The sequence below is a fragment of the Gymnoscopelus braueri genome (assembly GCF_963280865.1).
Source record: "Gymnoscopelus braueri genome assembly, chromosome: 22".
Taxonomy (NCBI): Eukaryota; Metazoa; Chordata; class Actinopteri; order Myctophiformes; family Myctophidae; genus Gymnoscopelus; species Gymnoscopelus braueri.
The window spans coordinates 4,325,840-4,347,029 of NC_137624.1; the positions used below are offsets into that span (position 1 = coordinate 4,325,840).

At 41.3% G+C, this 21,190-nt stretch overlaps 1 protein-coding gene across 1 annotated transcript in view; it reads right to left on the minus strand.

Annotated features, from left to right (window-relative positions):
* Positions 1 to 21,190, minus strand: part of LOC308078026 (myosin-6-like) — a gene marked incomplete at its 5' end in the record, with an annotated part of 30,138 nt that overhangs the window by 3,210 nt on the left and 5,738 nt on the right. The window contains 25 exons of the mRNA XM_080419077.1: positions 1,274 to 1,477; positions 1,605 to 1,913; positions 3,332 to 3,456; positions 4,203 to 4,368; positions 4,939 to 5,122; positions 5,834 to 6,030; positions 6,268 to 6,386; positions 6,963 to 7,089; positions 7,659 to 8,048; positions 8,274 to 8,364; positions 8,940 to 9,085; positions 9,849 to 10,025; positions 10,586 to 10,828; positions 11,578 to 11,833; positions 13,464 to 13,600; positions 15,005 to 15,128; positions 15,228 to 15,433; positions 15,540 to 15,607; positions 16,075 to 16,390; positions 16,902 to 17,072; positions 17,778 to 17,927; positions 18,341 to 18,459; positions 19,494 to 19,632; positions 20,313 to 20,416; positions 20,921 to 21,019. Of these exons, the coding sequence (XP_080275203.1) occupies positions 1,274 to 1,477; positions 1,605 to 1,913; positions 3,332 to 3,456; positions 4,203 to 4,368; positions 4,939 to 5,122; positions 5,834 to 6,030; positions 6,268 to 6,386; positions 6,963 to 7,089; positions 7,659 to 8,048; positions 8,274 to 8,364; positions 8,940 to 9,085; positions 9,849 to 10,025; positions 10,586 to 10,828; positions 11,578 to 11,833; positions 13,464 to 13,600; positions 15,005 to 15,128; positions 15,228 to 15,433; positions 15,540 to 15,607; positions 16,075 to 16,390; positions 16,902 to 17,072; positions 17,778 to 17,927; positions 18,341 to 18,459; positions 19,494 to 19,632; positions 20,313 to 20,416; positions 20,921 to 21,019 (4,367 nt within the window). The remainder of the gene's footprint in view (positions 1 to 1,273; positions 1,478 to 1,604; positions 1,914 to 3,331; positions 3,457 to 4,202; positions 4,369 to 4,938; positions 5,123 to 5,833; positions 6,031 to 6,267; positions 6,387 to 6,962; positions 7,090 to 7,658; positions 8,049 to 8,273; positions 8,365 to 8,939; positions 9,086 to 9,848; positions 10,026 to 10,585; positions 10,829 to 11,577; positions 11,834 to 13,463; positions 13,601 to 15,004; positions 15,129 to 15,227; positions 15,434 to 15,539; positions 15,608 to 16,074; positions 16,391 to 16,901; positions 17,073 to 17,777; positions 17,928 to 18,340; positions 18,460 to 19,493; positions 19,633 to 20,312; positions 20,417 to 20,920; positions 21,020 to 21,190) is intronic.

The window sequence follows — 21,190 nt, forward strand, 5'->3', positions numbered from 1 at the left end:
AACATTGAGACTGGACGCACATGTGACTGTTTCATGTAATCAATTCCCAACAGATCCCCAAACCTGTTGTTTTGGGGTGCACTGGTTTAAGTTCATTCAACCTCTTCTTGTGTGTTGGCTAGTGAGGTGCGCCCTAGCGAGACATATGCTCTTCACCCAGCAACGGTATTGCGCGCCGAGAACAGCTGACATACAAGCTCACAACCGCGTCGCGGATGAGACCGTTTTGAGCTTGGAGGTCTGCTATTCTCGGCCGTTAAATTAGGCTTGAGCAGCTGCGCGAGCAAGAGCAGTTTTCTGATCATAGAGCGCTCCCTCCGTTCCTATGACAGTCACTGGAGGTGCGGTTTGGGGAACAGCTGCTTTTAATTGCTAATATTGTTTACATACAACAGAAACCAAGAAATATATATTTCAAAATCCTAAGCATTCTTCCTCCACACTGGGAGAAAAACAGCATCTGAAAGTTTGATGGGATGAATTTTTACACGTGAGGCTGTGACCACTTTTACCTTTTAAAGAGTCTACACCATGAAAATCACTTTTTTCTTGTTTTTTTGTATTTTTTGGGGTCCCCAGTGTCTCTTGTACCCCAAATTTTTTTTTTTTAAATTCAGTCATTCCTTCTCATTTCATGGATTTCCAGAATGGGCGTGTCTGAACAGGCGATCTCAGAATGGCAATGTTTATGAGGTCATAAACATTTTTGATGGCAAACCCAATGTTAAATGAAAAGTGCCCGAATCGCTCCGAAACTTTTTCTACCCCCCCTAAGTGGGGGTCTACGAACAAATACTTCGGGCTCGGATTTTGGCTCCGCCCCCCGGAAGTGGGTGAAACAGGCACCTCAAACACTTGGTGGAATTGTTCAAAAATGTTCAAAGTGTTTTTTTTCCGATTTTGTATTTTTCTTAGATGCTTCTTTTTATGCAGAATTTTTCAATTTTTTTTTTTTTTTAATACATATTTTTTTATTAACAGAATTTTGTATTAACAGAATTGCTCAGTAGCCCCCCCCTGCCCAAGAGGACGTTTTGGTATTGCAGCTGAAAGTGCTGTATAAGCCAGAGACAATTGACTTGGGATGAGTATATCTGAGTGATGATTTAGGCTCAAACCTTTTGAAAAAGGTTTGAGGGACATACACCATATGATATTAAATATCAAATATATTTTTTAAATTCATGGTGTAGCTCCTTTAATGTTCACCGACCCTATATTTTAATGTTCACTGATTTGTGTTCAATGCATTTCAATGACTGATGACTTATACCTGGGAGTGCAGCAGTTGAACTCTCTCGCTGACGTCGAGCAGTTCCTGCTCGGCCAGTTTGCGACCTCTCTCCGTCTGCTCCACCATGGACCTCAGCTCGTCCAGCTCGGCCTGCATCAGGTTGTTGCGTCTTTCCACGATGGCGGTGTTCTCCTTCAGGTCGTCGTTGGTGCGAAGAGCATCGTCCAACTGCAGCTGGGAGTCCTGTTAAAATATGAACCATTCAAGCAATGTCATCTATTTATCTCTGCTTGTCTGTCAGCAACTTACATAATTAAATATATTGATTCAAAGTCGACTGTGTGTTTCTGTTTTCACAATATTACTATACCTTCATGTGGGAATGGAGTCCCTTGAGCTGTTTCTGAGCTTCCGCCGCCTGCCTGTTGGCCTGGCTCAGCTGGATCTCCATCTCGTTGAGATCTCCCTCCATCTTCTTCTTCAGCCTCAGAGCCTCGTTCCGGCTGCGAGTCTCGGACTCCAGGGAGGTCTGCAAGGTGTCCACCACTCTCTGCTGGTTCCTCTTCGCCATCTCCATCTCCTCGTCCTTCTCGACCAGTTTGCGCTCGATGTCAGCCTTGACCTGGTTGAACTCTAGCTGAGCCCTGAGGATCTTGCCTTCCTCGTGCTCAAGGGATCCCTGTCGGAACACCACATAATCATGAGACATGTGTATGGCAGGGGTCTTCAACGTTTTTTTCAGACCAAGGACCCCTTAGCTGAGAGAGAGATGAAGCAGAGACCCCCACTACATATTGTACATACATGGGCAACTGGCGGCCCGGGGGCCACATGCGGCCCCCACCTTCACTTAATGCGGCCCGCAGGTTAATATCGGAACACTGATATATTATTGATTTCAGCTGTTACAGTTCCAAACATGCAAACATGACCAGCTTTAATTACTTCAGTCTATATTAGTAGCTTAATGACTAGTATTAAAATTCTATTGTCTTTTTTATGTCCAATGTATTTGTATTTAAGTTCATAAAGTTAACATAAGTATAACTAAATGCATTTGAAATAAAAGTGTTACTTTTCAGGATTCCAATTCAAAAATAGCAAAAAATATCAGATCTACAAGCTCAAAACGCGTCGCAGTGAGCTTGTAGATCGGCTATTTTTGCTACTTTTGTGTGACAAAGTTAAAATACGGAGAAAGGAGGTTTCTGTACAGTATATGTGGCCCTCTGGAGTGAGTGTGGAAATATAGTGGCCCTCTCCATCATCAAAGTTGCCCACCCCTGATATTGTATGAAATTGTGTTGCAGATTAAACTTTTTCATAGATTTCATATATGGCTTCATTTCATAGACTTGTTTGACAGCACTATCATCAAAGTATGTTGGATTCATGTTAACGTGTATTTTCAGACATTTAACCACTTACATCCTCAATACTTAGTAAACTTGACCTTTCACTCTACTTAGTCATATTTTTGCCCCCTCTACACCAAACCTCTTTGCCGAAAATAGCCAATCTACAAGCTCACAATGCCTCGTTGTGAGCTTGTAGATCAGCAACTTTTGGCTAAAGTTCTCCTCAGAATATTAGGGGTGCAAGGGTTCAAGTGGTTAATGTAAAAAGATTTATCCTATCACACAAAGATTTGGCACCCTCCCCTGTAGTAACTCTGAGGACCCCCTAGGGGTCACAGACCCCCCCTGGCATTGAGCCCTCTATGCACAGCAGCCATATTGTGAAGAAATTCACAGGTGTTGCCAATGATACTAATGAAGGCTCTGTTCCATTCTGGTCTAACATAGTCAGGGTGCTGATATTGTGCACGTTGGCTCACTGGAAACACTCTGCTACACCAGTGGGTCTAAAATTGGGGTTCAGGGACCCTCATGGTTCCTTACGGGTGTGTTCCATTTGTACACTCTCAGAGTTATGGGGGTCGTGGAAATTAAAAACGTCTGAGAACCACTGTGCTACACTAAATGGAACAGAGCCTTCATTAGTATAATTGGTAACACCTGTGAAGGAAGTGATAATATGGCTGTTGTATATAGAGCCTATAAACGTTTATATCTTTGAAGCTTATTCCAGTCTCACCTCAGCTTCCTCCAGGGCAGCCGTTATCTCTGCCTTTTCTTGCTCCAGTACTTTCCGGGCCTTCTCCAGCTCGTGGATGCTCTTTCCTCCCTCACCGACTTGCTCAGTCAGGTCAGAAATTTCCTCTGTTTTTAAAAGTGTTGGATCATTAAAAGATGGTCCCAGCCATGCAAAGGTATTTCCTCTACAATCAGGGGTAGTCGAACCAATTCAGTGGTGGAAAAAGTTATCAAATGTTTTAGCATCAATACTGCAATGTAGAAATACAGTAAAAGTCCGGAATTCAAAATTGACTTGAGTAAAAGTGTAAAAGTATTGGCATCAAATTGTACTTACAGTACCAAAAGTAAAAGCACTCATTATGCAGAATGTCCCATTTCACAAGTTTAAAAAAATTATAATCTTTTAAAAATAGCAGATCTACAAACTCACAATGTGTCGCATCGTAACGCATTGTGAGCTTGTAGATTGGCTATTTTCAAATGGCCAAAATGTATAGGGCTAAAGTGGTTAATGTATGTTTTGTAATAATAATCAAAATCTACAAAGTAACTAGTAACTACAGTTTTCAAATGTATGTAGTGGAGTAAAAGTACAATATTTGGATCCGAAATGTAGTGGAGTAGAGGTAAAAGTATTGGAAATTGGAAATACTCAAGTAAAGTACAGATACCTCAAAATTGTACTTAAGTACAGCACTTAAGTACATGTAGGCTACTTAGTTACTTTCCTCCACTGCATTTATGTCTGCTAATGTGCGATTTCAAGTGGCATTTGCTCGTTATCAACAGGTGCCGTGACCAGAAATGGGGTTTCCCGCCCCTGCTCAACATCCATGAAATAATGAAGAGGAAGAATGAAACTTTATTACCTTGAAGGTTCTTGTTCTCTCTCTTCATGGTCTCCAGATGGTCCAGAGACTCCTCATAGGAGTTCTTCAGTTTGAAGAGCTCAGTGCTGAGAGACCTGGCCTCTTTCTGGGTGCTCTCCAGCTCCGTCTGAGATTCTTCAAACTTCTGCTTCCACTCAGCCAGGACCTGGTCAAATAATGTGTCATATTAGATCAGACAATTATTTTATACTTTGGGCTATTCAAAAATAGCAGATATACAAGCTCATAACGCGGCACCGAGTGCCGCGCTATGAGCTTGTAGATATGCTATTTTAGAAAGATCGTGAAAATTTGTGCAAACTTTGAATATATATATTATTTTTTTTAAGCGAACATTTTTAACTCAAATATTTGCTTCTGGGGGGTCCCTGGAACGGCATATTTTGAGATGGGGGTCCGCGGTCAAATACATATAATCTTGGGGGTCCTTGACATGGAAAAAGTTGTTTTTCAGAAACAATTGTTGAGATCTTTGACAGTTACAAATGTGAAAATATATATTCAAAGATTTGCGCACATTTTCAAGATTTCTCAAAAATAGCAGATCTACAAGCTCATAGCGCTGCACCAAGCTTGTATATCTGCTATTTTTGAATAGCCAAGGTATAGAATAATGGTTATAGCTCAAATCTAAAATGACACAGTATGCGTTCTTACGAGTCTTATTGGGTTAAGAAGCAACTAACTCCATATTGTCTTTCTCAAGTGTTGTTACCTTGTCAAAGTTTCTTTGCTTCTTGTCCAGAGCTGAAGCAGCAGCATTGGATCTCTCCACGTCGGCCATGAGATCTTCAATCTCATTCTGGAGCCTGTGCTTGGTCTTCTCCAGGGAGGAGCATTTAGCATTCACAGCCTCCACAGCTTCCTCTGCATCCTGCAGACGCTGGGCTAACTTCTTCCTATTTAGAGGAATAATCCACATATATCAGGTGTCTCTCCAGTCGTCTCATGATAGCAATGACCTTCAGCTAAGGCGGCGGTGGTTCTCAAAGTGCAGGTCCGGGGACACCCAGGCGTCCTTGAGGGGGTTCCAGGGGGTCCCCAGTTAAAGCAGTTAATACAGCATCACAATAATTTAACCACTTTACCCGTTGGATATTCAAAGATAGCAGATATGGCGGCCAAATATATATATCAATTTGGGCGGTCCTCCTTGGCACGAAAAGGTTTGAGAACCACAGAGCTATAAGAAGTGTTCGGGCACGGTGGCGCAGTCGGTAGCACTGTCGCCTCACAGCTAGAAGGTCCTGGGTTCGATTCCTGCCGGGGACGCTGTGGGCGCTGGGGGCGTGTCCTATCCTCCGCGTCATCAGTGCCCATACCCTAGGTGGGGTTGGCGAAAGGGCCTCTCTGTTTGGAGTTTGCATGTTCTCCCCGTGTCCCCTAGGGTAGGTACCCTCACAAAAACATGCAGTAATCCAGGTCGCTATACCGCCTCAGGAACTGGTTGGAATAACGTGTTCCTTCCACGCGTTACGTCCTACCGGGGAAACTCCGGTGATAAGAAGGTTAGTTGGCTCTTATGCATTGAAGGAGGCATGAGATAATTGAGATAAAGCAAAATTGTGGGATAAAAAAACGTATTTAAAAAAAATAAGTGATTTTCTTACTTTGCCTCTTCCAGCTCCTCGGTCCTCTGGATGGCATCAGTCTCGTACTTGGTTCTCCACTGAGCCACTTCAGCGTTGGCCTTGGACATGCCCCTTTGCAGCTCCACCTTGGCCTCCTGTTCCTCCTCATATTGCTCTCTCAGCAAGTCAGAGTCATGGCGAGCGGACTGCACTGCGTGGGCGAGGGCGTTCTTGGCCTTTTGTGGGGGGGGGGAATGATTTAGGTACCGTAGTTGCAGAATCCACAAAAACCTGCTCTCTTACAAGAATCACAACATAAGTGTTGTTTACTGTACTTCCGTTGCTGTTTACATTTTTGACTAATAAAGTTTTCAATCAATCAAACTTTTTATGAATTAATTTAAGGGTACTGTAGATAACATCAACATCACATTTTTAACTGAATACCATTTTATTGAACCATATTATTCTACCTTGACTTCCTCCTCAAGTTGTCTCTTGAGGTCCTCAACCTGCTGGGTGTACGACTGCTTCCCTCTGGTCAACTGGGAGACAAGAGAGTCCTTCTCCTCCATCTGCCTGATGAGCTCACCTGTAGACAAACACCCTTTCATCAACCTCCAATTATTTTTACCTACAACATTTTACTTGTAGCTGAAATCAAATCAGTTATAGCTGAAATCACACTCAAACGCTGGAATGAGCTGGATATTGATATCTTTCCCACGTGCTGCTACAGTTGTTTTGTCATAGCATTCTCAGTCTGAAGTTTTGCTTTCTACATGGTGAAGTCATTAAAGGAGAATTTCGCCCTAGGCGTTTTCCTACCTTGATTTGAGGTTAAGTCATGATAAGAGCGAAATCTTGTTGAAATCTCGTCTCGCGATACTTCCGCCCGCCATTCTGGACACCGGAGGGCGGAAGTATCGCGAGACGAGATTTCAAACGTGATTTCAGTTAATCAGATTTGTAAACGGTAATGGCGGCGCCCATGTAGCAATAGCATAGCAACGACATCAGTCGGTCCACACACGACAGATATATACAAGAAAAAACAAATTTCGAGCGACCGAAATAAGCAGATTTAGCCAAGAACTAAAGACGGCCATTCTGAGCAGCGGTTTGAAGCTTTGCTCTCTGCATGGTGAAGTCATTAATGGAGTCATACCATTCTCAGTCTGAAGCTTTGCTTTCTGCATGGTGAAGTCATTAATGGAGCGTTGACCTTCCTCGCATTTTGTTCTGTATTCATTCATCTGGTCCTCCAAGGTGCGGGACATTTTTTCCAAGTTTGTCTGAAAACAAATTTTACATCAATTTATTATGAATAAACATGATCATTCTGACCCGATTCTGCATATTAGGCTCTATGCACAGCAGCCATATTGGAAAGAAATTGGGCCTCTTCTTACTTCCTTCACAGCTGTTACCAATGATACTATTGAAGGCTCTGTTCCATTCTGGTCAAACAGAGTCAGGGTGCTGATATTGTGCATGTTGGCTCACTGGAAACTCTGTGCTACACCAGTGGGTCTCAAAGTGTGGTCCAGGTACCCTCATGGTTCCTTGAGGAGGTTCCAAATGGACCCCTTACGGGTGTGTAACTCTGAGAGTGTACAAATGGAACCAAATGGACCCGTAGTTTTTAAAAGTTAGTTTTTAAAAGGTGGTTTGAGAACCACTGTGCTGCTACACTGAATGGAACAGAGCCTTCATTAGAATCATTGGTAACACCTGTGAAGGTGTGAAGCTGTGAAGTAAGGAAAAAGCCCAATTTCTTTCCAATATGGCTGCTGTGCATAGAGCCACTTAGGACTCACTTTGGTCATAACGACTTGCTCCATGTCGGAGACTTTTGACTCACCTTGGTCTTAACGACTTGCTCCATGTTGGAGACGACGTCGTCGAGCTCCAGTCTGAGCTCGCTTTTCTCCTTCTCCAGCTTCTGCTTGACTCGCTGAAGGTTGTCGATCTGCTCTCCCAGGTCGGCCACGCTGTCCGCGTTCTTCTTTCTCAGAGCTGAGGTGGTGGCCTCGTGCTGCAGGGTGGACTCTTCGAGGTCTCTGCGCATCTTCTGGAACTCGGCCTCTCGCTTCTTGTTCATCTCGATCTGGGCGGCGGTGGCCCCGCCGGCCTCCTCCAGCCTCTCGCTGATCTCCTCCAGCTCTCTGGACAAGTCTGCCCTCTGTTTCTCCACCTTGGCCCGGGCAGCTCTCTCTGCCTCCAGTTCTTCCTCTAACTCTTCAATACGGGCCTGAAAAAATGCAATGTAATATCGTTGTTGTTGTTGTTGTTGTTGTTGGGGCAAAAACCTCCTATCTCCATTAATTTATGTTTTTTTTCCCGTAAATGAATCCCCTACTTGATCATACAAAAGTAGCAGATTTGCAAGCATGCTTTGCTATTTTTGAATTTGAATCCTGTGTTTTAATTAACAATAGTTATGCATGCATAATTAGGTTTTATATTGCATAGTTACCTGCAACTCCTTAAGTTTCTTCTGAAGTTGTGCACCCATCGCCTGTTCATCCTCAATCTTACTGGCTTGCTGGCTAAGCTCAAAGTCCTTCCTATTAAAATAAATATGTTTATATACGGTACATGTAAAGACCCACTCCACCAAAAAATGGTAAAGCATTACTATGGATTTTTACCACTAAGATCTGGCTTTCAGATTTCCACTTTTGGAAAGATTTTCTGATGCTCTGCACGCATTTCAGACACTGTTACTTACATTCACAAATGCACTCACCAATCAGAGCCTCACTAAATGCAGCATTATTCAATGAGCAAGTATGCAAGGACGAGTGAACAAGTAGTCATCAATGAGGAAGTGTCCTGTTGTTTTAGTTTGGTGTGTGTTCTCTTGCATTACCCTTTGTTCTGAGCATCAATCTCATGCATAATTCATAGAATTGGGAATACTAAATGAGGACAAAGATAGAGCAAAGATAAGGTCATGTAAAGCTAGTTTAGGGTTGTTTTGGTGGAAGAAGAATACTTGTCATGTACATGATGATGAGAGATAGATTTTTCTGAGGAATCAAACTACACTTTGGACCTGTGTTCTGCGACTTCAAGTGAAAGAAAACAGACATTTACGGCCTCTATGTGTTTCTAAGATTATTGGATTAGATTTGTTTACTTCTTCAGCCTCTCCTCAAGTTGCTGTTTGTCATTCTCCAGGTCCATTAGGTTCTCCTGGGTCAACTTCAAATCTCCTTCCAGCTTCCGCTTTGCTCTCTCCAGATCCATCCTGACTTTCTTCTCTTGTTCCAGGGATCCTTCAAGCTAAGAAATGAAACGATGTCAGGAAGAATACAATGGGCCCAATTCACCAGGAGCGTAACGACCATGACGCAGCCGACGCAGTTGCGTTGAGTCATTTTGGGCCCACCCGACCGTGCCGTCTGTAAAATAAAATAACACTGCTGCTAGCACCTGCGGGCCCCAGAGGGTAATAACGTGGAGGAAGTCAGAAGATGGATAGATAGGCTAGCTGGCTACTTCTATTTCCAGAAGTATTGAATGATCACGTTACAAATATCCAATAGTACAGATTAAAAAATAAACTCTTGTTTTGAAATGCACACCATTTTGAGAGGAAACTGATTTCCATTGAGGCCGCTTAACGACGTGCGCTCTGCCGTGCGTAAAACAACACAGACATATTATGGGATATAAACACAAAACTTTGGGGCAAAACAACTTCATATTTAATTTACCATGCTCTGTAACCAAAACAATGTAGGCATATGGAACAAAAGTGTGTTCTCTTTCGTCCTCCTTTGGAGCAGGTGAGTAATTAATCTAATGCTGGTTAAAGTTGGACATACTGCTTACATTCATGACTCTTAAATTATTATGCACATTGGCCACTTTCTTTATGCACTTAATTCTACTTCTAAGCTCTAATTCTCTATTTATCTTTTAACTGCATTGATGGGCCTGCACAATTAAGAATTTCACCCATGTTACTTATTGTTAATTACTGTAATGTGATGTGACAATAATGTTTGATTCTGATTCTGAGAACCTTGCTTAAAATACTCACGTCGTCAACCTGCTGCTCCAGCTTGCTCTTGGCCTTGGTCAGAGTGTTGACCTTGTCCTCCTCCGACTGAAGGTCGTCCAGGGTCTGCTGGTGAGCTTCTTGTAGAGCCTTCTTCTCCTTGGTCAGCTTGGCGATGATCTCGTCCAACGCTGCCATCTCTTCAGTCATGTTTTTAACCTACAATCCAGTTATAGTATCATTCCCTTGCCTGAGTGAGTACATTCTTCATCAACATGAGTTAGACCAGTGGTTCTCAACCTTTTCAGGCCGTGACCCCCCAAAATGATCATATTTGAACTGGGGACCCCCTACCCTGACAAGCACTTGGAATTGGAGGAGTTGAGGCATTACATTTAGTTTGACTCGGTTCCACAGATACATATCGTGAAAACAGACTATTTTCACAACGTTTGCCTCTGTCTTGTAGATCGGCTATTTTCACAATGTTTGCCTCTGTCTTATATTATTAGCCAATGTTTGACCAGTTTTTATGGTATAGTTTGTTGATTACCTTTGACGCAGTAATGGTCTTTTTTCATTTCATTTATTTTCCTTCCTTAATTTTTTAATAGGTATTAAAAAGGTCTTAAAAGTCCTTACATCGTGACTTTACTGTCATCTGGGGACCCCCCTCCCAAAACCGTGTGTGTGTGTGTGTGTGGCGGGGGTGGGGATGGGGGGGGGGGGTGACCCACAGGTTGAGAACCTCTGAGTTATAGACTGTGTCTTTACGACACCTTGTTCTCAGTGGCGTGCTTCTCCTTCTCCACTTTGGCCAGAGTGAGCTCCAGGTCATCGATGTCTTTCTTGAGTTCGGAGCACTCGTCCTCCAGCTTCCTCTTCTTAGCGGTCAGCTCTGCGTTCATCTCCTCCTCGTCCTCCAGCCTCTCCGTCAGCTCTTTGGATTTGGCTTCAAGCTGGATTTTGCTCTTGATCAGACCCTCACAGCGCTCCTCAGCATCTGAGAGAGCGTCTTGTTCCTATATTTGAAACCATACGTTTAAAATGTTTTGTATAGGAAATGAATTGTCCTTAATGGTTGGACAACCACTCGAGAGACTCTATACATCTACATATAATAACAGTATGCTAATGTTGGCAAGGAATATCACTTCAAACACTAGCTATATGTATGGGGAATATAATGGGGAATATAGGTTGCTATACTTCAGGAAGGAGATACAGCGTTCCAATATACAATAAGGTTATACTGAAGAAGTCCTTTGTCCACCAGTCGACTTTGAGGCTTAAAAGGATAGTTCACCCCAAAAATTACTTTTTTTCCTATCGATTAGTCACCCCATGGAGACTTGAATTCATAGATATATTTGTGTTTTTGTCGCATTCCTAAGCCAATAATTTAATGACCGGCAGCAGTTCCGGTAGGAGACACAAAGAGTAGTCTCCTTTGTGTCTCCTACCGGAACCGCTGCCTACCGGTCCGCTGGTCATCAAATTATTGGCTTAAGAATGCGACAAAAACAAAGAAATATCCATGAATTCAAGTCTCCATGAGGTGACTAATCGATAAAAATAGATATGTATTTTGGGTGAACTATCACTTTAATCTATACAGTCTGGCCAGGGTTAGGCCGAGCGGTGGACATTGCTCTTTTAGTGTGAGCTGATAAATAAAGTAATATGGTATCGTATTTATTATGGCAAAATAAACAATAATAATACTACAATGAATATATGTATGTGAATTTAGTTTAACTCGATGACTTACGGACTGGACTGAGAGCAGCAGGTCATTCTTCTCTTGGAGAATAGAGACCATTTTCTCCTCCAGTTCCTTCTTCCTGGCATCCGTTTTAGCAAAAAGCTCTTTGAGCTTAATGAATTCCTCCTTCATGTTTGCCATCTCCTTCTCGTTCTCGGCTGACTGCAGCAGAGGCTTGATCTTGAAGAACATCTTCATCCAGGGCCAATTTTTGACACCCATGAAAGCGCGTATATTCCACTGGATCACCAGTAAGGCATCCCTTTTGATAGAAACAGTAAACAGTTGTTTTATCAGTAATTCCTTCCTTCTATTCAGTGGTGGAAAAAGTACTCAAATTCTTTACTTAAGTAAAAGTACCAATACTGCAATATAGAAATACTCTGTTACAAGTAAAAGTCCAGAGTTCAAAATTGACTTGAGTAAAAGTACAAAAGTATTGAAATGTACTTAAAGTACCAAAAGTAAAAGTACTAGAATGTTTGAAAATAGCAGATCTGCAAGCCCACAACGTGTCGCGATGCGTCGCCTTGTGAGCTTGTAGATCGGCTATTTTCAAATAGCCTGTGTATAAAATAGGGCTAAAGTGGTTAATGTATGTTTCATAATCTAATAATTTATATCTGAAAAGTAACTACTAACTAGTTTTCAAATAATTGTAGTGGAGTAAAAGTACAATTTTTGGATCCGAGATGTAGTGGAGTAGAAGTAAAAGTACTGGAAATTGGAAATAAAGTACAAATAGCTCAACATTGTACTTAAGTACAGTACTTAAGTAAATGTACTTAGTTACTTTCCACCACTGCTTCTATTACAGGATGTTTGATTTGAGCAAATACCAGTGATGGACGAAGTACTCACATTCGTTACTTAAAGGGGCTACACCATGAATTTCATTTTTTTGGGGTCCCCAGTGTCTCTTGTAAAACGTAGTTTTTTTTAACATTCAGTCATTCTTTCTCATTTCATGGATTTCCTGAATGGGCGTGTCTGAACAGGCCATCTCAGAATGGCAAGGATGCTGATGTAAGCAGCATTTCATAGCCTCGCCCCCTCATTTTCAGTCTCCACCTCTCAGTCTCCACCCCTTTCCTCTTTTTATTGTTTACAACCAGTCGCCATTGTTTTTTTCAGTCGCTAGGTATTGTTTGCAGTAACATAATGGCTAAATCATCTCAAAACCTTCATCTTTGCTGTTTTTTATTATTATTATTATCTGTTTTTTTATTCTAATGGGGGCGGGGAAAAGGGATGAGGAGGGCGGGGGGAGGTGATGATTGACAGACAGAATTACTCAGTAGCGCCCCTCTGTCCAAAAGAGGACGTTTTGGTATTGCAGCTGAAAAGGCTTGGAATGATAGACAGTCAGATTGTGAGAAAAAATATCTGGATGTTTTTTTAGGCTTACAACCTGTTTAAAACGTATTAGGGGGCAATATTTATACATAATATATTTGTTTTACATTCATGGTGTAGCCCCTTTAAGTAAAACTATCAATACAGCGACGTAGAAATACTCCAAAATGTAATTAGAAAGTACAAAAGTAATGGCATCAAAATAAAATTAAAGTACCAAAAGTAAAAGTGCTCATTAAGTTTTCAAAATGTATGTGATCTACAACCTCATAACGTGTCGCAAAGCGACGTAGCCATAGTATAGGGCTGAAGTGGTTAATGTATGGTTTGTAATAATAATACAAAATTTACAAAGTAACTAGTAACTAAAGTTTTCCCATAATGGTAGTGGAGTAAAAGTACAATAGTTGCCTCTGAGATTAGAAGTAAAAGCATTGAAAATTGGAAATACTCCAGTAAAGTAAAAGTCTCCCAAAAGTGTACAGTATTTGAACATACTTGATTTTCCACCACTAGCAAAAACTATGATACTGTACCTGCGCTCTACAATCTTCTGGTATTCTATTCTGGCAAGTATTCCTCTGGATCTGGCCTGAAGTGCAGTGATGATGAGACTAAGACGGTCGTCTCTCATCTCTTCAAGAACCCCCAGGAGACCAGCTTTGAAGAACACCTAATATTGATAAGAGGACTGTGTGTAAACAAACAGGGCTATTGGGCTATTTGGAGTACAATGCTTGGTAACTTTGTGGATCTCTGTGTTGTGAGTGTGTGCACAGAATTAATATTTGCTAGCTGGCCCATGGGACGTGTGTGTGTGTGTGTGTGTGTGTGTGTGTGTGTGTGTGTGTGTGTGTGTGTGTGTGTGTGTGTGTGTGTGTGTGTGTGTGTGTGTGTGTGTGTGTGTGTGTGTGTGTGTGTGTGTGTGTGTGTGTGTGTGTGTGTGTGTGTGTGTGTGTGTGTGTGTGTGTGTGTGTGTGTGTGTGTGTGTGTGCGCGTACATGCGCGTACATTTGCACATGCGTGTGCGAGTGTGTGCAGTCAGATCAGTGTTTTGGTGGTAAAAGTTATACAGCTATCAGGTGTTTAGTCGAGTAATTTGTTGACCGGCAGTGGTTCCGGTAGGAGACACAAAGAGTCTCCTTTGTGTCTCTAGCTACCGGTCCGCTGGTCATCAAATTATTGGCTTAGGAATGCGACAAAAACTAAAAAATATCCATAAATTCAAGTCCCCATGGGGTGACTAATCGATAGAAAAAAAGGAAGGATCAGTTTTTATTTTTTTCTGAAAAAATAAATAAATACTTAGTTCATCAGTTTAAGAAGGTGACGATACTATAGCTGAAAAGGCTTAACTTGAAAGAGGTAGAGCCTGCGCACCAAAGCCACTGTAAAAAGACGTATGTCTTGGTACAACCTTGACAACGTCTCGATCCGCAGTGGATCTACATGAAGATGATCCACAGCGGATCGAAATGTTTTCAAGGTTGTACCAATAAAGAAGTCATTTACCTGAGGCTGTACCTCTTTCAAATTTATCAAAGGGCAGCAGTCTTCGAGGGTAAGTGATTTACTTTGGTTAAAATAAGTGTTAAATAGCTCTATATTCTCATAGTACTCATTGCTAATGAGTGTTTGTTCAGTAAAAGGAGTCTCCCATGTCTCTCCAGCTCTTTATTAAACAGAAAATGCATTTTCAGTGCTCTCTCCTGATTGGCTTAAATGTTGTCACCTACCTGAAAATGTACTATATTCTGTTCTACTCTACTAAAGAGCTGGAGAGACCCCTGTGACCAAACAAACACTCTGTAGCAATGAGTACTATCAGAATACAGTACTTTAACCTTTTTAACAAAAAAATACCAAAAAATATCACTTACCCTACCTTAATGACTGATAAGTATTCAGAGCTGAAAACAGCCTGTGAGTAGAAAGGCACAACCGGAAATATACACTAAAAGTTAGTATTTTCATTGTAACTATGTTTTTAATATTTTCGGACAAGGGGGCCCACTGTTTCTTCTTTCATGTGTCTAATCAAGTGTTTAAAAAGGATTCTGTCCTATGAAAAACCTACCTTGGTGTGTCCAAACCTATACTGCTCTTCATCCAGATTCAAGGAAGCCAGAAGTTTTTCCGAAGCCTTCTTGTTGTCCATAAACTGTCCCTCAGGGATTGCACTTGGATTGAGAATGCGGTATCTGCATGAAATGTCGTAAACACATCATTTGAAGTCATATAGCACATTTAGAGAAGCAACTGTATATAACTGTTGGTGGTAAATCAAGCTGGTGTTTAACCTTTGTTTGAAGTCAGCATAAAGAATCCTGTTAGGGAAACCCTTTCTGCAGATCCTGATGCCTTCCAGCACACCGTTACAGCGGAGCTGGTGCATGACCAGAGGATTCTCCATGGCCCCGGGAGTCTTGGTCTCATTGGGGATGAGGCAGCGCACAAAGTGGGGATGGGTAGCCCGTAAGTTGGTCATGAGTTTACCCAGGTTCTCCTGTGGGTTTAGCAAGGAACGAATGTGTATATTATATTGATATATTCCGTAGAATTTCAAATGATTTAGTCCTGCGATGTTTTGCCACTGAGAAATGATTACCTACCCTGTGCAAGGCAGACACGGTCTGGAATGAAGACCCTTTCTTCTTTTTTCCTCCACCTTTTGCTTCTTCTGTTAACGACATGAAAAGGGCAGACCGTCTGTATTTCCAGTAACCAACAGTCATGAAAAAAAGTGTGACTCCCTACCCTCCTTCAAAACCGCTCTAAAAGAGCACCTACGGTGGCTGCAAATTGTAACTGGCCCCTGTAAACAGTAAAAAGTCCAAGCTTATCACCGGAAATGCCCCCCCCAACTGTTTACTGTATTATCTTTCTTTCTTATTACCACTCGTATATATGATGTTTTTGCATATTACTGTATATTATTGTTTGTCTTTAAATGATGAATTGAATACACAGGACCTTAATGGAAACAAGCCCCGAGGGCTTATTTGAGTCATCCTTTTAGCATTCTTTTGTGCCACCGTGCCTTTTTTGAAAACTGTTAATAAAGTAATCAATCAATCAATCAATCAACTCCCTGAACATTAACTGAACCACCTCTTTCAGTTCACTTAGGAGTATAATCCCACATACCTGCTGCAGTTTCGGCACTAGCATAGCTAGAAAACAGCACACACAGTAGCTTCATCGTTGACTTCTGGAATAGACCGACCACCGTCTCGTTGAGAGGGTCCTTATTCTTGACGAGCCAGTTGGTGATGTTGTAATCCACGGTGCCGGCGTAGTGGACCAGGGAGAAATGGGCCTCTGGTCTCCCCTTGATAATCCTGGGCTTCTGGAAGTTGGGGTTTTTGCCCAGGTGGTTGTCGTACAGCTTAGCCTTGAATGTTTCATCACTGGCCTTAGGGAACATGCACTCCTCTTCAAGGATTGACATGATACCCATGGGCTGGAGAAAAGTGGGGAAAGAGACGCCAAGACACAGTATATGAGGTGGGCGGGGCTTCAGCAATTTCAGCCTGTACCGTAAGAGCACCTGCCATTTTTTAAGCCTTTAGCATAATGGGAACTGTAGTTATCTGTGTTTAAACCCCAGCCAATAGGAACACAGAGGGGGCGGGGCATCAGCAAATTACAGCCCGTCCCTATTGGCCGTCTAAGAGAACCCAAGTCTGGGGCCTTTAGCATGCTGGAAACCGGAGTTATGGCTGTTTAGTCCAGCCAATAGGAACACACGGAGGCATGTTACGTTTGTCCAACGCCCGCCCTCCCTCCCTCCCTCCCTCCTGTCCACCGTCAGACGATTGACTGACTAGGCAATTTTAATATAGGATTGTGGTATTGATACTTTTTCTTGTGACAAACAAATGTGAGTATAGTTTTTCCATCAATGCTCTGAACTCCAAAAACACCAAACTTCTCAATGACCTCAAAGCAGGCAGTTAAGTCCATGTACCTACCTTCTCAATGAGCTCAATGCAGGCGGCTAAGTCCATGCCAAAGTCAATGAACACCCAGACGATGCCCTCTTTCTTGTACTCTTCTTGTTCCAACACAAACATGTGGTGGTTGAAGAACTGCTGCAGCTTCTCATTAGTAAAGTTGATGCACAGCTGTTCAAAGGTGTTGAACTGCAAGGGGACAAGTTGAAGCAGTTGCTTTGTTAGCCTGGGATCCAGACTGATTCGCTTCATTCGTTTTTTTCTCACTTCGCTACACAGTCTGGCCACAGTCTTATTTGACTCGTATTTACAAACGTCACCAATGTGGGGTCCGGGGACCCCCAGGGGTCGTTGAGGGAGTTCCAGGGGGTACCCAGCTAAATGATAGTTCTCAACCAAATGGACCCTTACAGGTCTGTAACTCAGAGAGTGTGCAAATGGAACCAAATGGACCCTACGGGTCCATTTGGTTCCATTTGTACACTCTCTGGGTTAAATTAACATTGATTTTACAATATAAATTGGGGTCCTAGAGATAGAAATGCCAATAAATGTTGGTCCGTAGCTTAATGCATGTCAAACTGGGGGTCCTTGAAATTAAAATGGTTGAGAATCCCTGCTAGAGCCGTAAAAATCTTCTCTTATGGGGGTCCCTGGAATAATTTTTCATAATAAGTGTCAATTTGGGGGTCCTTGACATGAAAAAGTTTGACAACCACTGACATAGGCAAGTTAGGAAGTTTTACATTGGAAAACACAGTTTTTTCTATATAGCGTTCTATAATTAAGTGCGTCTTGCTTTACATTTTCCCAGACAACACTATGCTTGTACGGATGTAGAATAACATTGCAATCGTCTCTCATGGCATCTTCAGTCTTCAAAAAAAAACTCACCTCAAAGATCTCAAAGCCGGCAATGTCCAGCACGCCAATGTAGTCCTGACGAGCGTTCTTGGTGTCCAGGGATTGGTTGATTCTCACCACCATCCAGTTGAACAGCCTCTCATACACTGACTTGGACAGCGCACCAATGGAGTAGTAGACCTGCCAAGAAACATGTTTAAAAAAATTCACGAACTCTCATTTGAACATATATTTCTGTGTTAACCCATTGAGACCGGGAACGCATCTGTGTGTCTTTTTAAGATTTCTTTGGCTATTCAAAAATAGCAGCTCTACAAGCTCGTAGCGCTGTACAAGCTTGTAGATCTGCATTTTTTGAAAAATCATGAAAATGGGTGCAAAACTTTGAATGTATATATTTTTTAAAGAACATTTGTAACTCATATCTTTGCTTCTGGGGATTCTACAAATGTCTTCTAATTCCTAACAGTTTTTTTTAAATATATTGATATTATAGCAACGTATGTTGCTATAATATCAATACAGATGCGGTCCCGGTCTTAAACGGTTAATGTAATTACATTAGTTACAACAGTAAAATAACTGGCACTCACTTGATTGACCCCCTGACCTTTGGTGACCCATTCGTTTCCTACTTTGACCCTTGGGTGGCACAGGCCCTTCAGGAGGTCAGCAGAGTTGACCCCCATCAAATATGACACTTTGTCAGCATCTGGAGAGGTAAGGGTTAAATACATTTTCACCACATACAGTATATCTCTGCTGTCTGGCAGAAACCAGATAACTCCAAAATGTTAATTTTTCAGGAAATGACAAAAACAAAACAAAAAGTGGAGTTATGAGGTTTTGTTCATCATTGATAAGAACAGCTGAATGGACCTCCAAGCTCACAATGAGGTTGGAGGTCAAAAGGGAGTGGAGCCTGTCACCAAAAAGCAAAAGTCAGCAAAACCAGCTAACTCCACCCCCCTTTGGTGGAGTTAGCTTGTTTAGCAGAAAGTTTGAGGATCCAATGGAGTTAGCTGGTTTTGTCAGAAGCGCTTTTTAATACTTTTCATTGGTTCAATATGTTTTTAATCAACACACAGATGTAAAGGGTGTTAAATGGCACTGATTTATGGAAAAAAATGTAAAAGCGGATAAATAGAGTTAGCTGGTTTCTCCTGGACAGCAACAATATACATTATCTTGAAGATTATTATGCATTCTGCATTTAAGCAGTGGTGTAAAGTAACTAAGCACATGTACTGAAATACTGTACTTAAGTACAATTGTGAGGTATTTTTACTTTATTCAGTATTTGCAATTTTCAATACTTTTACTTCTACCCCACTACATCAAAAGAAAATATTGTACTTTTCTTTTACTCCACTACAATTATATGAACACTTAAGTTACTAGTTACTTTGTAGATTTGGAGTATCATTACAAAACAACACACATTAACCACTTCAGCCCTAATATATTTTGGCAATTTGAAAATAGCCAATCTACAAGCTCACACGCTCGCATTGTGAGCTTGTAGGCTATTTTAATACATTTTGAACTTGTGATATGGGACATTCTGTCCCATTTCATTCATTTACTTTTGGTGCTTTAAGTATATTTTGATGCCGATACTTTTTACGGCATCACGGTACTTCTACTTGAGTGTATCCGCATTGCAGTATTGATACTTTTACTTAAATAAAACATGTGAGTACTTCTTCCACCACTGCGTTTAAGTTTTGAATGATGAAATCTTACCTTCAGTGCCGTCAGGTTCTGCCTGTTCCTCCCTCTGCTTCTGCTTGAACTTCATGTTGCCATAGTGCATGATGGCACCGGTCAGCTTGTAGATGCCATTCTTCTCCTCTTGGGTGAAGCCCAGCACATCAAAAGCATCCTAAAACAGTAGATAATAGTTGGCAAGTTGCTTTCATACTTTATTGACCCTTAAATATTGTCATCTTCTTAAACTAATGGCCTAAGTTTTTTTTTTTAAACTGATCCAAAACAAAACTATATGATATATCTTAATCATTTCACCAAAAACGTTTCAACAAATAATGACTATTAACATAAAAATAACACTGTCTGTCAGTTATGTAACATAAGAGATTTAAATAGGATTAAACCTGATTTAGGCCAAACGATTTATTGATTTACTCCATACTTAGGCCATTCTTTTGGCCTAAGTCAAAAAACAATGTGACTTTGGCCAAAATAATTGCCTATTTTCGCCCAAGTCACACTAGGGAGATAGACTAAAAGGGGAGGAGCATGATCCTTTTCCTTTAAGATATAGGCAATTTTACCAGAGGTGGCCAGTTTCATGAGGAGTTGATTTAGGCAAACATATAATTTTCCTTTAGTTTAAGAAGGTGACAATATGTTTATATTATGTTTTAGTAGTTAACATTATAGTACTCTATTACTTTAATGTCTATATTATACATATTATAGTAATATTGGCTATGTTGTGAAATGACAGTGATAACACATTGTCTTTCTTTCTTTCTTTCTTTCTTTCTTTCTTTCTTTCTTTCTCTCTCTCTTGTTTTGCTAATCCACAAATGCACCTACATCAGTAGCCATCAGCTCCTCAGAATCATTGATGGAAGTTACAGAAATCTGTCCTTGGGAGATGAAGGAATAATCGTAGGGGTTGCTGGTGATGAGCAGCATCTCTGTGAAGCATCAAGAACAGTACTTTACTTATTGTCATACACTTGAGTATTTTTTTAACCCATTAAGACCTGGAACGCATCTGTGTCACTTTTTGATTTGAGCAAAAAAGCAATAAAGCATTATTTTACACTTTGGCTATTCAAAAATAGCAGATATACAAACTCATAGCACGGCACCGAGTGCCGCGCTACGAGCTTGGAGATCTGCTATTTTTTTTAAATTGTGAAAATTTGTGCAAATCTTTGAATATACAGTATATTGTTTAAAGCGAACATTTTTAACTCTATTCTTTGCTTCTGGGGGGGTCCCTGGAACAAAATATTTTGAGAAGGGGGTCGGCGGCCAAATACATATAATTTTGGGGGTCCTTGACATGAAAAAGTTTGAGCACCACTGATATAGAAACATACGTTTTTCAGAATACTGTTGGGATTTAGAAGACATGTGTAGAATCGGCTTCAGGTCTTAAATGGCATGACATTGTTTTACGTTTCAATACTAACCCAGCAGTTCTGGCTTCTGTTGAGACAGAATCTGGTAGAAGATGTGGTAGTCTCTCTCAGCTTTAAGCTGAAATGTGACACGGGACTTCTCTAGCAGATCTGGAAGACATGGTAGTTTTTCTAACTGTAAGGGGTTTTTACTTTAAATGTTCCAGAATGACCTCTTTTTATTTTCTCAAGATTATTTTTTCTTCTTTCTTTTTTGAAAATAGCAGATCTACAAGCTCACACCGCGTTGCATCGCAACGCGCTGTGAGCTCGTAGATCTGC